Source organism: Ochotona princeps, chromosome 19 (assembly GCF_030435755.1).
Source record: "Ochotona princeps isolate mOchPri1 chromosome 19, mOchPri1.hap1, whole genome shotgun sequence".
NCBI lineage: Eukaryota > Metazoa > Chordata > Mammalia > Lagomorpha > Ochotonidae > Ochotona > Ochotona princeps.
Window position 1 is genome coordinate 39,564,089 of NC_080850.1, and position 15,367 is coordinate 39,579,455.

General features: G+C 39.8%; 1 protein-coding gene across 1 annotated transcript in view; it reads right to left on the reverse strand.

Moving 5' to 3' along the window:
• SLC12A2 (solute carrier family 12 member 2) overlaps positions 1-15,367 on the reverse strand; it is an 85,847-nt gene that overhangs the window by 21,206 nt on the left and 49,274 nt on the right. Inside the window, exons 15-21 of the mRNA XM_058677330.1 lie at positions 14,580-14,679; positions 11,494-11,605; positions 9,619-9,759; positions 5,588-5,694; positions 3,005-3,084; positions 2,509-2,628; positions 279-326 (exon numbers count right to left, since the gene is read on the reverse strand). Coding sequence (XP_058533313.1) covers positions 279-326; positions 2,509-2,628; positions 3,005-3,084; positions 5,588-5,694; positions 9,619-9,759; positions 11,494-11,605; positions 14,580-14,679 — 708 coding nt within the window. The remainder of the gene's footprint in view (positions 1-278; positions 327-2,508; positions 2,629-3,004; positions 3,085-5,587; positions 5,695-9,618; positions 9,760-11,493; positions 11,606-14,579; positions 14,680-15,367) is intronic.

Genomic DNA, 15,367 nt, shown 5'->3' on the forward strand with positions numbered 1-15,367 from the left:
TTCTCATCTTAAACCATGCAGCTGACGTTTAAGAAGACCGGAAAAAAAAAAAAAAAAAAAAAAAAGCTTGTAGAGTTTGAGTATTTCAACATTGTTTTCAGAATTATAAGAATTTTTTAGTAGAGCTTATGATGATTTTTGTAATAGATAACTCTAACATCACCTCACCATGGAAATAGAAATTAAGGTTAAAAAAAAAAACAGAAAAATAATAAAGTTGGGGTTAAAGAATTAACAGCATGAAAGGGGATTAAAATAAAACGATGAAAAATGCCTGCCTTTTTTCAACAGTGGTTGAGTTGGAGTCTTGCCATCCTCTTCCTCATCTAGATTATGTTTAAGAAACACAAAATATAAGTTAATTGCTTTTATAGTAATAAAATAATGAAGATGTAAATAAAGTACATTTATAAACCAATCCGTATGACAACAGTCCATGAGGAATAACCAACACTGACTTTTCTGCACTAAAAACTATAGAATTATACTGTGAAGAATTAGCACCTGCCTCCAAATTTTACTTCTAATTACCGAAGAATAAACAATCATGACAACTTTTTACACTTTCCAAGCTGAGATCAGCTGAATGGGTCTAGGACTATACAGATTGAGCAGTGGAAGTATGAAACTAAAAACTGGTGTTGCTGACAACATATACACACTTTAGACATGCTAAGGCGTCACTACACCAATGACTGAAAATATTAGAAACAGTGTTTGAGAAACTGGAAAAATTCATCACCACCCAAAATACTAAGTAATTTCATGAGCAACAGAAGTCTTTGGCTTCATATAAAACACCATGTCATTTTTTTCAAGCAGGTCTAGATACAAACACATGTATCTACGTACAAACCCATCCATTCACATTTTCAGCTTTCGCAGTATTCCTGAGGCTAGCAGTTTGCCTAATCTCCCCTTTTTGCCTTATTGTAAGCTTGTGTTTTACTTGTTTATGACAAGCAAACCCCAGAAAGGTCAGGAGGGAGAGCGTACACTGCAGTGAGCACTTCACTCAATTCCCAAGGTTCTAATGTTGCTTCTGTCCTGCCTACCAGCTGTGTGTGCGTGCATGAGCTATTTGTGAGTTACTGCCTCCCTTTTCTCAGGTCAGCAGTATCCACCTCCTAAGCTTGTTCGACTGTGAGCCTTAGTGCCTTATCAGTGCCCTCCGATGTATGCACCATGGCGGGGGGGGGGGGGGGGCGTCTAGCCCCTTGCACACCGTGTGCTTGAACAGGCAAGACAATCAGTACCGAGTTCAGTTTATAGCAACTGAACGAGTTTTAACTGTCAAGACTTTTAACATCATTTATGCTGATTGAGAACTCGCTACACAAAAAAGAACATCACGTAAGGAACTTTCATGGATGTGAATTCCCTATGCCTCCAATGACAACCCAATTATGAGTGTTTAGATTTTATCACATTACATACTATTGCTCCTGTAAAGTAGGTATTTAATGGCATCTCTTTCTGTGTTTCTTTAAAATGATTCAGAAATGTCATGGAAATTCTGACACTTAAAAATGATTGTACCCAACTTAAACAGCTGAATGGAAATGTACTGACCTAGTTTCCCATTCTATAAAAATAGACACGTATCAATGAGCCCATGTACGGACAACGCCTGCAGTGTGGTGGCACAGAACAGCAGCCTGGTGGACAATACATCCTCCCTTGCTATCACAGCTTGGCCTAATAGCCTTTGCATAGAAAGATCTGTTTAGGCAAGTAAAAAGGACCATAAACAAAAACAAATGAAATAAATATGCAAAAAAAAAAATCAAATGTATGTCATTAATTCCAACAAAGGAGGAAAACTAGAACAGTCACCAGAAATGGTTTACACTTTTAAGCCAAAACAAAAAACAGAAATCATTAAGTTGCAAACAACTAAAACAGTAACTGGGTATTAACTAAACTTTCAACTACTACTATGCTAAGCAATCAAGGTACAAAGGAAAAATAAAAAGCAACCACAATGCTTCTGAGTAACTAGGAAGGGATAAACTGCACAGAGACATGGTTTATCCAAGCTTATCAATTCGAGGAAACAGGAATGATACAGTCAGATGATTTACAGTGCAGACTGTATTACTGTTACATGTCGGCCGGAAATAGGACAGATGGAGATACCAGACTAAACAGAGCAGGAGAGTGAGGGCGGGACAGTAAGATTTGGAAGTCATTCTCATAAACAAGAGAGCTGTACATGAACCACTCTGAAATCCTCATGAGGCTTCCTCTTCTTAAGTTACCATGCTTTGCTCCCAATTCCAGATATAACGTATGTTTCAACCAAACAACTAACCTCTTAGCAAGTAACTGGCGAGGTTTCTTTTCTATCCTCTACTTTAATAATATCTTGGACAGCTAGCCATTTTGCAGCCATTTTTGAAAGCCACACTTGTGAACAGACTACTTTCTAACATAAATTACAAAATAAAACCATTTCTTCCAAAAGCAAAACATCACCAGTAGAATTTCTGTTTGAACAGAAATTACCTTTCACACTTTTTTCACCAGATGGCTTGGAAGGCTCTAATCCCGGCTTTTTGCTACACTCCACACTGAGGACCACATCCTTGGCACCAGGAGACTTCTCTTGTGAGGACAGTAATTCTTCTGTGGACACAACAGTATTTAAACTAGTGGATATATTTTAGCTGTTACAGAGGTGTTATGGTTAATAACTAGTTAAACAATTATTCTGTCATCTACTTTGATGAACTGAATAAATGAACAATGCCAATGCTGCCTTTCAAGCTTCTTCTGCAGACTGACTTTTTTCTCCGTTAACAATTCAGTAATTATCACTTGGGTTCAAACAGAAGGAAAACACTGACTTTATTTCTAAAATGTCATATACTAATCCCAAGACATAATACATGGTCATTATATGACTAAAAACTGAGAGTACAAAAAATGTTCAGCATATTAAGAATGAAAATTTCTCACCATAATTTTTTCGAAATGAAAACTTATTTCAAGTAAGATTTACCTTGACCTGGAAGATGAGATATGTCCAGACCTTCCTTTAGGCGGATAACCACTACCCCATACTGTATGTCAAAGGCATCACTATAAATAGGAGGAAAAAAATTTAAAAATTTCTATATTATCCTCTATAAAATGAAGGTACCAGTCATTTGTAAAATCAATTTCAGCATTAAGATGTCTACTTTCAAAAATATGCTTTCAAAGTTACTCAGTGAGATACGAGGTGAGTTTCAAACCACACCCCTCTCTCTGTTCCTTCATTTAAGGGCTTTGAAAACCACTGAAGATTAAGGGCACCTCTACAGCACTGACATGCTACCTGCACAATAGTTTTACTCCCAAAACGTAAAATCTTAGAACCCATTTATATTTTGCGTTAAAATTTTAAAGCATGAAACAAAACAGTTTTGAAAGTGGACAGTGTATTTTAAATAGTAGTCCAAAGACTTTGCATGCATTTTCCATTAGTGCTTTACATTTTTAATTTTTATTTCTCATGATAATTATATGCTTGATCAGAGTGAGAAGGATTGAAGGTTAGGGATAAATGCGTGAAATCATTATTTCCAAAGTTGCTATTTCTTCTTCTTACTTGTAAGGGAAAGAGAGAGAAAACAGAGGAAGCCACACCTGGCCTCCCAAAGGTCCCAGTATCTAGGGATGGGGATTTGCCACCCAGTATCAACCCAGGTTCCGATGTGGTGCCATTAACTTCTAGTCCTATGCAACAGAAAGCTCCATTTTATCCACCCCTTAACTGCTGCCTGTTTAGTATTTCCAGGACATGTAACAGACATTTAATTCAAACACTATAAAGTCTGAATCATGGGCCCGGCAGCGTGGCCTAGTGGCTGAAGTCCTCGCCTTGAGCGCCAGGATCCCATATGGGCGCTGGTTCTAATCCCGGCAGCTCCACTTCCCATCCAGCTCCCTGCTTGTGGCCTGGGAAAGCAGTCGAGGATGGCCCAAAGCATTGGGACCCTGCACCTGCATGGGAAACCCGGAGGAGGTTACTGGTTCCCGGCTTAGGATCGCCGTGCACCGGCTGTTGCGGCTCACTTGGGGAGTGAATCATCGGATCTTCCTCTCTGTCTCTCCTCCTCTCTGTATATCTGACTTTGTAATAAAAATAAATAAATCTTAAAAAAAAAAAAAACACTATAAAGTCTGAATCAGAAACACCCTTCAACGTAGCCTTAAGTAATAATGTGTCAAGTGTCATTTGCAAAAAATGTCACTTCTCAAATCTTAATACTCTATATCCTTGTTTTGATTCAACATTTTCCCCCTACAATCTTACTTCACCTAACCTCCATTTATAGAGTACAGTATAGAACTGAAAGTTACAATTAGATTGTGCTTACAAAATGGCCTTAACAATGGGGGGTGGTCATCTCTTCCTACCCTTTATCTAAAAAAAATATGAAGAAAAAGCCAAGTATGCTGTCTGGCACTTTCACCAACACTTCTCTAAAACAGCTGTGAAAACAAAACTGTCATATGTAAAATATGCAAATAATTATGTAGGTATAAAGAAGTTCCAGTAAACAGTGAACTTCTATATGTTAAAGGTAACCAGAAAAAATTTCATTTTTTCAACAGAAAAGACCAACTTCAGTTTGACTTTAAGAGTTACTTTGTGGGGACTGGCACAATGGCTCAAGTGGCTAATCCTTAGCGTGCAAGTGCCAACATCCCATGTGTATGCTGGTTCATCCCACACATTCCACCTGTCATCCAGCTTCCTGCTTGTGGCCTGGGAAAATAGTCGAGGACAGCCCAAAGCTTTGGGGCCCTGTACCTAAGTAGGAGACCTGGAAGAAACTCCAGGCTCCTGGCTTTGGATCGGCTCAGCTCCAGCCGTTGAAGCCATTTAGGGAATGAATTAGCGAATCGGAAGACCTGTCTTTGCTTCTCTCTGCAAATCTGCCTTTCCAAGAAAAAGAAATCTTAAAGTTACTTTGCTTAATGTTAGGATGACTGCCTCAAAGAGTGTGAAATGAAAAATACTCTTCAAACAGAGGTGTCATAGTAAGCAGATGCTTAGCTTATTAAACACAACATGAGTAGATCTCTTCAGCAAATCTTAGAATATTAGCAAAAGGAAGTGAATGAGAATTTCTAGAAGTAAGTATGGCAGAAGTTTTACTATTTTTATCAAATAGTTCAGTTGAAAAAGCATTCCTGGTTGATTCCATGAAACTGACAAAAATGCACATATACAATGAGAAACAAAAAGACAAAGGAACAGTAAGAAGAGAACCCTATCAGATAAATCATACGAAGAAAGTTACAGCTCTGTCAAATGCAGCGTGCTGCATGAAAATCACTATTAATGCTACTGAAAACGGCATGGCAAATTTAGAACAAAGCAGCACATGTGAGTCCATGTGAATGTAGTGTGCTGTGTGTGTACATGCACTCCCACATATGCAAAACATCAGAGCGTTTGCTTGCATGTATATATGTAGAAACAAAAATCAGACTTCTCATGATTCCTTAGAACACAGAATGGGAAAATGGCTTCTAGCCTTCAAAAATGAATCATTTATGAACTACATCACTAAATAAAGTGCATACTTACTGAAATAAGTTTATATACAAATCCACATCCCTCATATCCGCTTGTAACCAATCCTTCTTAAATCCGAGGACAAGTGTGTTTGGTTTCATTCGTCCAAGACCGGCAGCCTAAAGCAGAGGAATTAAACAGGACTTTAAAGGTTCCACAAAATCAAAACGTGAAGAAAATGTTCCAAAGACACTATATCAACACCATACAGCCCAACCAGTAAAAATTCTTGAGTATTTAGAAGGAAACAATATTTTCACTTATATATTTTGATAACTACTACTACTATGAACTAAAAAGCGATAAAGTCCAAATGGCTGGAATCTGTAGTCACATCAACAATAAAAAATCTGTCTTTTTTCTACAAACCACATAAGTTCCTGATGAAATCTCATTTCTTTCATCACCTGTCCCATCAATTATTTTTAAAACCTCATCTTGAAAGACCAAATGGTTCCCTTTTAAGATTTTAAAGCAGTCCAGGCCCAGTGCAATAGCGTGGTGGTTAAAGTCCTCACCTTGAACATGCCGGGATCCCATATGGGTACTGGTTCTAATCCCGGCAGCTCCATTTCCCATCTAGCTCCCTGCTTGTGGCCTGGGAAAGCAGTACAGGACAGCCCAAAACCTTGGGACCCTATACCCATGTGGGAGACCTGGAAGAGCTCCTGGCTCCTGGCTCCTGGCTCCTGGCTTCGGATCGACACAGCACCGGCTGTTGTGGCTCACTTAGGGAGTGAATCATCGGACGGAAGATCTTCCTCTCTGTCTCTCCTCCTCTCTGTATATCTGACTTTGTAATAAAAATAAATAAATCTTAAAAAAAAAAGACTTTAAACCAGTCTGAAAAATTTTATTCATACTAACATTTTTCTATTTCATATTAATGCTCCTATAAAACATTTTTAACACCATGGTAAAAGGTTAAAACTTTACCATTTCACCCACTTATAAGGGCATAAATCAGTGATATCAATTACACTCAGAATGTTATTTAATCAATGTCAGTATTTCCAGAATTTCTCCCCAGAAATTCTATAACCATCCATCCTGCCTCCAGCCCCTAGTAACATTTAGTCTACTTCTGTCACTCTATTGCTTGGTCTATAGATAATTTCATCTGAGTGGAGTCACAGCATCTGTCCACAGATGTGCAGCCAATTTCATTTAGATGAATGTCTTCAGAGTTAAATCAGTTCTTTTCATGTGTTACATATATGTATACAAACATTTTGTTCATCTATTTACCTGTTGAGGGATACAGGTTATTTCGGTATTTTCCCTATTGAAATTTCCCATTTTCAAATTATGGTTCCCTAGTAGAAGGAAGCAGCATCTCATCGCAGTTTAGACAGGCCTGTTCTTAATGACTAAAGGTTGTTTAGTCCTTTGCCTATATTTAAGCGGGGCTGTCCTCTGGAGGAGAGACAGAGAGGAAGATCTTCCGTCCAATGATTCACTCCCCAAGTGGCCACAACAGCCGGTGCTGCGCCAATCCGAAGCCAGGAGCCAGGAACTTCCTCCAGGTCGACCATATGGGTGCAAGGTCCCAAGGCTTTGGGCCGTCCTCGACTGCTTTTCCAGGCAGTGGAGCTGGGAGGGATGGGAGCAGGGAGCTGGATGGAAAGTGGAGCAGCCGGGATTAGAACCGGTGCTCATATGGGATCCCAGCTGCGTTCAAGGCGAGGACCTTAACCATTATTACACTATCGCGCTGGGCCCTAAGTTATTCATTTCAATGAAGTCCAATCTACCTACTGTTATTTGTACTTTTCGTGTCAAACCTAAGAATTCATAATGATATAGGTACATTATCACTGGTTATATTAATTTGGCTTTTGCCAATTTATATTTCATCTATTTTTATTATCTGTTTAAAATTTAAGGTATATTTAGTTTAGAATAATTCTTAAAAATTGACTTTAAAGTGGCTTACAAGGAACAGTCTTGTCAGGAACAGCCAGCATATCCCACACAGTAGTTCTGTCCATGAGGACAGTCACAGTGTCTACCACAATGCCCTAAACAGCATGTGCTTCACAGCTGTCATGTCTTCAGTTAAGAGTTTTCAGAAAGAACAATGTGATTCTGCTATTCAATGTAGAGTTAAAAATGGATAAAAACAAGAAAAAGAGGGAAAGGGAAATTCTAAATACACAAAAATCTGGGTTCTATGAGCAAGATGCAGATAAATTTCTTTAAAACAATGACTCCAGAAGTATAAAGTCACTATAGAAACAAGTGTACAAAAAACATTTTGGAAGCTGCCTGGCACAATGGCTAAATCCTCACCTTCAAAGTGCCAGGATCCCACATGGACACTGTTTCCTGGCCTGGCTACTTCCCAATCAGCTCCCTGCTTATGGCCTGGGAAAGCAATAGAGGACAGCCCAAAGCTCTGGGACCCTGTACTTGCCTGGGAGACCTGAAAAAGCTCCAGGCTCCTGGCTTCATTTCACTTCAGCTCTGGCCACGGAGGCCATCTGGGGAGTGAACAAGCAGGCAGAAGACCTTTCTCTCAATCTCTCCTCTCCATAAATCTGATCTGCCTTTCCACTAAAAATAATAAAGAAAAACAAACATTTTGAGAGCCAGCACTGTGTCACAGTAGGTTAAATTTTTACCTCCTATACTTCCATTGCATATGGAGGCCAGGTAATCTCAACTGCTCTATTTCTGATCTAGTTCCCTGCTCAAGTGCTTGGGAGGACAGTGGAAGAAGGCCCAAGTGTGCCTACCCAGGTAAGAGACCTGGAAGAAGCTCCAAGCTCCTGGCTTAGGACTGCTCAACTCTCCACTGCAGCCATCTGGAAAAGAATTCAGTGGATGGGAGATATCTCTTTCTCTTTCCTTCTCTCTGTAAATCTGCTTTTCATAAAATAAATAAACCCTTTTTAAATTACTTTTTATGTCATTAACTACTTGGAAATGATTTGTGTGTGGTCTTTGTAAAAAATCTAGTACTTTCCACTATAGCCACTCCTTCCACTGTCACCTCTGTCAAATATTAAACTTCCAGTTAGAGTGGCTCACTTTTTCTTCTATTCATCTAAATTATGCCAGTCTATACTGGGCTTTATAGAGAGCAAAACCAGCCCAGGCCCAGCCCTCCTTCTCCAAGATGCCTGAGACCTTTGTGATCCATTGCTCACCAAGCTCTGTGAAGCTCACACCACAAAGGGCCCTGCAGAGATGACTGTGGGACTCAAGCCTGCAGAGCAACAGCGTAGCCCCAGGATCACGTGGTTATCACACAAAGCTTGTGGCTCAGCTGGTCCAAAGGGGTTCATTTCTCCCTACAACCTCAGGACTAAAGGAACTAAGGTTCAAATAGGTAACTTAATTAGTCCAAAGCTCCCAAAAAAGAAATGGTGATACTTTAATTTACGAAGAAACTGCAATCTGCTACAAAATCCAAATAGAAGCCTGCATCTAGTATCAGTAAATGAACAGAAAGGAGTAACAGGGAATGAACACTTCACAAAAGGGCTGCTATTCCTTAACACAGTAACAGGGAATCAACTAAGCAGACTAAGGCAGTTCTTCACCATCAGTTAACAGAACAGATTTAATAGTGATCCTTTTGGCTCTAAATTTTATAAATTTTACTAGTCTACTTTAAAGACACACTTTTTTTTTTTTAGTTTGAAAGGCAGAATTAAGGCGAGGAGAAGGGAGAGAGCTCTCCTATCCACTTATTTACTCTCCAGAAAGCTGCAAAGGCCAGGACTAGGCCAGATGAAAGCCAGAAACTAGGAGCTTCTTGTTGGCAGAGGCCCAAAGACTTCGGTCAACCTCTACCACCATGCTCAGGCCTTTAGTAGGAAGGGGTATTAGAAGTGGAGAGGCAGGGACACACAAACTGGTACACATATGGCGTGCTGGCATCACAGGCCCTAGTTTTACCTGCCACCCTAACACCAGTCCTAGTAGTCTACATTAATGAAGATATTAAAACGATGTTTCATTTGGATTAATATGAAAACACAAACTGAGAACTTAACAAAAAAAGGCATGTGAAAGGTGTGAAGTAGCCTACTTACCTGCATCAAATACTGCGCACCTTCTCTCAAGTCGTCAGCATGAACTGGAGCATAAAAGGCCTTCATTTTGTTTTTAATAAGCCATCGCTGATATTTGGCTTGATCAATGGACATCTCTTTCATGGCTTGTCTTCGAGGGCCCTTGAAAAAAAAAGATTCTCTTTAACTGAATATACTTCACGTTGATTTCAAAGTGTCTAGACACTCGCATGGAAGAAGTCTAATAACAGCACGTAATTTTCAGGTGAGTAAATTCTGTCCATCAATTTAAAATTGCTAAAGAGTTCAAGGAACAGCCAAGGCACAAGAATGCCAGGTAAAGTGAGAGGGAGAAGAGGACCTAAGAGTAACTGCAAAGTTTTCATCTTCAAAGACAAGACATTTTATGGAGGCTCTTGAACGACAAAAAAAATTCAAACTAACTCAGATTTCATTAAGATATAGCAGCTATGCAATATACAGAGAAAATGAATCATACTAAGATCATTAAAAATATAAATATGGGGCCCAGAGGTAGCCTAGTGGCTAAATCCTTGCCTTACAGGTGCCGGGATGCCATACGAATGCTAGTTCACATCCTGGCTATTCCACTTCGCATCCACCTCCCTGCTTGTGGCCTGGAAAAGCAGCTGAGGATGGCCCAAAGCTGCGGCACCCTGTACCCACATGGAAGACTGGACACGTTTCTAGTTCCTGGCTTCAGATCGGTGCAGCTCAAGCTGTTGCAGCCACTTGGGGAGTGAACCAGCACACAGAAAATCTTTCTTTCCATATCTCCTTCTCTCTACAAATCTGCCTTTCCAAGAAAAATAAAACCTTTCAGAAATTTAAGTATCACCTAAATATAAAGGGGAAAATAAACTCCAGTTCATTTTCTCTTTCTCACGGCTTTCACTTCACTGCCACACAGGAACAGCAAATACAGGAAGGGCAGCAGCATGGAGCATGCAATAGTTACCACCACCAAAAGCAGATGGACAGAACTGTTCTGACAAACAGTACAATTTCTTAGGCATGACAGGTTAAACACAACCCATGTACTGTTCTCAAAACCCAAAATACAAAACAACTTTTGGTTAAAGGTTAGAGAAAGAGAGACAGAAGATCTTCATTCCCCAAGAGGCCACAATGGCTGGAGATGAGCCAATCTGAAGCCAGGAGTTTCTTCTTGGTCTCCCACATGGGTGCAGGGTCCCAAACTTTGGGTCATCCTCTACTGTTTCCCAGTTGCATTTGCAGGGAGCTGGATGGGAAGTGGAGCAGCAAGACCATGAACCAGTGCCCACGTGGAATCCTGGTGCGCGTAAGGTTAAGACTTATCCAGTGAGCCATCACACAGGGCCTAAGTTTACTATTACTTTAAACTTGTTTTCTTATTCCACATATTGAAATATTGCTCCACAAGTTGCATCAGCAATCAAGTTATCCATAAATGGGAAAAAGTACATCAGTTTGCATTCTAGCCATTTATCATGATGTAGCCTATCTCTTCTACCCCTATTTTCTCTGTTCAATAAATGATTCCATGTGTTCCCCAGGACTGAAAGCATGTGTCAGACGCTGTCACGAACAGAAACTAATGCCCAAATGTGCTGTTGATTCCATAGTTATCAACATGGAGATCAATTTTCCTGGCCAATGGCTCTATAAGCACACAATATACTTAAAACTCATGACAAAAACACTCAACTTTTACAATGCCACAATCTGAAAAGGCCACTCAGACTCCTTGGAAGGCAAATATTTTTAAAACAACCATCAAAAGAAAAGCTGTAACAGACTCTATGTCTACTTTCTTCCAGTCTCAAAAGCCCCACAACTGTTGTTATGCACAAAAAGAAGGCTGCTTGGAGGGAGTTCAACAGTCACACTCACCGTATGTACATGGCCGCAGATCATCAAGCCAACATTTTTCGTGAAATCATGAACAAGATGAAGCAGAGCCGGCCGTGAATTTGGAGAACCCGTCATCACAAGACACTGTGGCCTGAATTTAAGATGAAGCAGTTAAGTAACATTACAGAAATTTACGTTTTTGGCAATACAAAAATTGATTTTGAGTTTTCCCAGAACAAAAGTATTACATTATGGACCTTACTTGTACAACTGACATTAAAACAAGTCAACAGGATTCTCAGAAGGAATGACTCTTTAAAAATTGTTTTTTTTTCTGGGAGGCAGAGAGAAGGAGAGAGAGATCTCCCAACCACTAATCCACTTGCCAAATGGTGCCAATAGCCAGAGCTGAGATGATCTGAGCCCAATAGCCAGGAGCCTCCCACACCACTCAGCCATCTCCTTGAGCTCTCATGGGTCTTGTGACCTCCTAGATACAGGGCAGGCTCCCAGGCCTTGAACGTGAACCTCAGCCACACAACCTATAAACCATTATACATCCCTCTTGTTAGGCCATATCCTTTAAAAACTGAAGCAACTTCCTTCTTTCCTTTTGCAAGAAACTGTAAATTGGACCACACATGTCCAGCTTACATACATGCACAGAAACAATGGCAGAACAAGATACAAAGAATATAAGCATGCTAAGTGTCCAAGTGCAGCAAATATGCACAACCAACATGAGGCATAGTATTTCTTTCAAACACACCAAAGCAGGGAGAACAAGAAAGGACACAAAAACATCAAAATACTAAAAGCTACAATGCAAATAGTGAACACAGGATTTGACAACCCAGGAAAAGGATATATCCTAGATGACCATGAGAAAGCTGTGAACTATTAGATTTTTACCTGAAAATTCTCAAAGAGATTTTGCACCTAAAAATACCGAGAAGCAGTGGGCCCCTACGGAAGAGGCAATAATAAAGTAAAGCACATTGAGTGTGCATATGAAACAAACAGATCGACGCAAAACCATTTCCATCATGGGGGACAACTCTCCGGCCCGGTGCAGCCCTGTAAGACTGGCATCTCTGTTATAATGAGCAATGCTGACAGCAGCTGTAGGCTCCTTGGAAAAGGGTAGGTAGGCAGAAAACTTTCACACCTGGACCCCAAGATGTTCAAGCTTCCTTCCTACTGATTTTCAGAATTCTGGTAACGTGGACTTTCACCTTCAAGCTAATTACAAGATTTTTCTCTGGGAAATTTAATCAGATTAACTAGAAAGGTTTTAAACACGCTTCAGTTTCTCAAAGCACCTGTAAAGCCACATTAAAGACTTCACTATACAAGCCCCTCACCCTGGGTTATGGACATCTTCAGACAAGGCTAAACCCAGGAACCGAACTGCAAGAAATAGCCAAGAGACACCAGGAAAGATACTTCAAGAAACACAGGCTGCTCAGTGAAGGGAACTAAGGCTTCCATCAAGTGTGGTGAGGGCTAAGAAGGAAAATGAAACAGCCCTTAGCTACAGGAGACAACACAGAAGTGCAGCAAAGCAGCAGCAGCTCTCACCTGTGACAAGGGCCAGCTGTGTGCCATGTGTACAGTCATAGAACATAAACAACCAAATATGACCTACTCAAACTATGACCAGGATGGACTAAGAAGGCTGCACAAGCAAATCAAGGATATCAGTAATAATGCCTACAATTCAACATCAGAGTCCATCAGGGCCAGCATGGTGTTTTATTCAGAAAATCCTCAAACATCCAGAAAGCCACTGTGGTATGAGAAAAGGGTTGCAAGGAACGAGCAACCACTCACGATCAGGTTAGGCCAGGCAGAGCATCTTTCACTCTTTCAACTGTGTTCACTGACAGAACTTATCAAAATGAAAAGGTCAGAAAGTGATGGGTTGTTATATAAATGTGCGTGTTTATAATGTATGTATAGGTGTATCTATGTATATATATAAAACGTATGTATATGTATATATACACACACACACAATATTCCAATGATGATAAAGCAGATGAGTTAACTGTGAGTCTTGGTCATCCAAGAATGGTCTCTTTTTCCATCATGGTATCATCTATCCAAAAATATGCTGAGGCTCAAAGTTTTCTTCCCAGATCTCCAATCCTTTCCCTTTCTCCCATGACTCTACACGCCAAAGCTGAAGGCAGTTTCTGGAACTTTATTCCAAGAAAAAGGGAAGGTGAGAGCTGGGGTCCCAAAGAGGAGTCAAACACACGTTTTCCTCAGAGAGCTGGGAGACTGCGTGCCTCCTAGTATTGACCCAAGCTGCAGGGTTCTTCAGAAAAAGAACTATTTGCCCTCTGATTTTTGACAAATATGGGATAAAGTTCTAAATTCTCTATGCAAAAATCAATGGGACGTGATTCAGTCATGCTTCATTCAGACAATTTGAAAATTAGTGCCTGATGATCTGATTTGGAAAAGATGAGACTTATTTTTATCTTTTCTACAATCTCTCAAAATTTACCTATTATTATTCCTGAACTTAGATCAATATATATGATCAATAGTGCTTTAGTAGATCAAATTCATTAATTACTACAAATGTATTACATTAAGAAATAACTGTTACTACTGAGGACTGATAAGCTATTATAAAGCCAAAATATACTTAGTTGTTTGCTCAGGAAAACAGTACTCAATGGTTTTAATACGAATGCATTGGATTTTCCCATTTAGCTAGTTGTAGGGGGGGGGGAAACCTATGAAAATACTTAGTGTCTTAATAAAACTATGAAATAAAACAGATCAAAACCTTCTATGATTTTCATACTTAGCATATACTTACTAGTTATGTAACTTTAATAATCACAGACAGGAAAAAAATCTTACCCTTTATGATAGCTAACATCTAAAAAAATAATCTTCAGATGAGAGACTTTCAAAGCATTTCTAACATTTTCTAGGGTAGATAATTTTTCTCTTCCTGAAGCTTTGTTGACTAAATTGCCTAAGCCTAACCAAAACTAAATTAGAGAACTTTTTAATGAAATATCAGTATATGAAAATGTTACTGAAAAATAAATGAATGGATTAGCCACTACAGAGAAAATGCTTCCGTGCTCCCCTGCCCGCACCTGAAGTTCTTCACGTGGTCCTCCACCCCAGAGAGGCGAATCGAGTGCTGCAGTGCGTTCAGGTACGTCAAGGCTTGCGTGGAGGAGCCCCAGTTCACGTCTGTGGGGAATAGCATGGCACACAGCATAACAAACAGCAATGACAACCCATCCACAGCCCCGTCAGACAAAATCACACTGCTTTCTTATTTAAGAAGTCAACTGCCAAAGCAAGCTATTCTACTTGTAGCTTTTAAGACCTCAAGTACCTAGCCACTGCATTAGGACTCTGACAATCTGCAGCAGAAGACAGCCCAAGTCATGGGGCTCTGACACACACAGGACACCAGATGGAGTTCCAGAATCTTGGCTTCATCTTGGCCCAGCCCCAGCTGCTTTGACCATCTCAACGTGAAACAGCAGGTGGGAAGATCTCAATCAGTCTCTTTCAAAGATAAAAGGTTTTTTCCAAAAAGGGGGCTGTAACCAACCTAAGTACAATTACATTTAACGAAAACATTAACACTGGAATGAAATGATAGGGTTTCAGACATACTATGTGTTCAAGTAAAGAATCTTTCACAAACAGAAAATATATCACAATCGCTGTTCATACAGCCTAAGGTCTAAAAGGGAAATCATCATGAAGTACTATTTATAGTACTGAACCATTCGTGATTTTGTCAGGAAATTTTTATTCCTTATTGAATAAACAACTTGGTATCAAGAGATGACTTCAGATACATTTTAATTCATACAACCAATAGGTATGTTAGAAAAATAATTTCTTCTAAAATAGTTAAAATGAC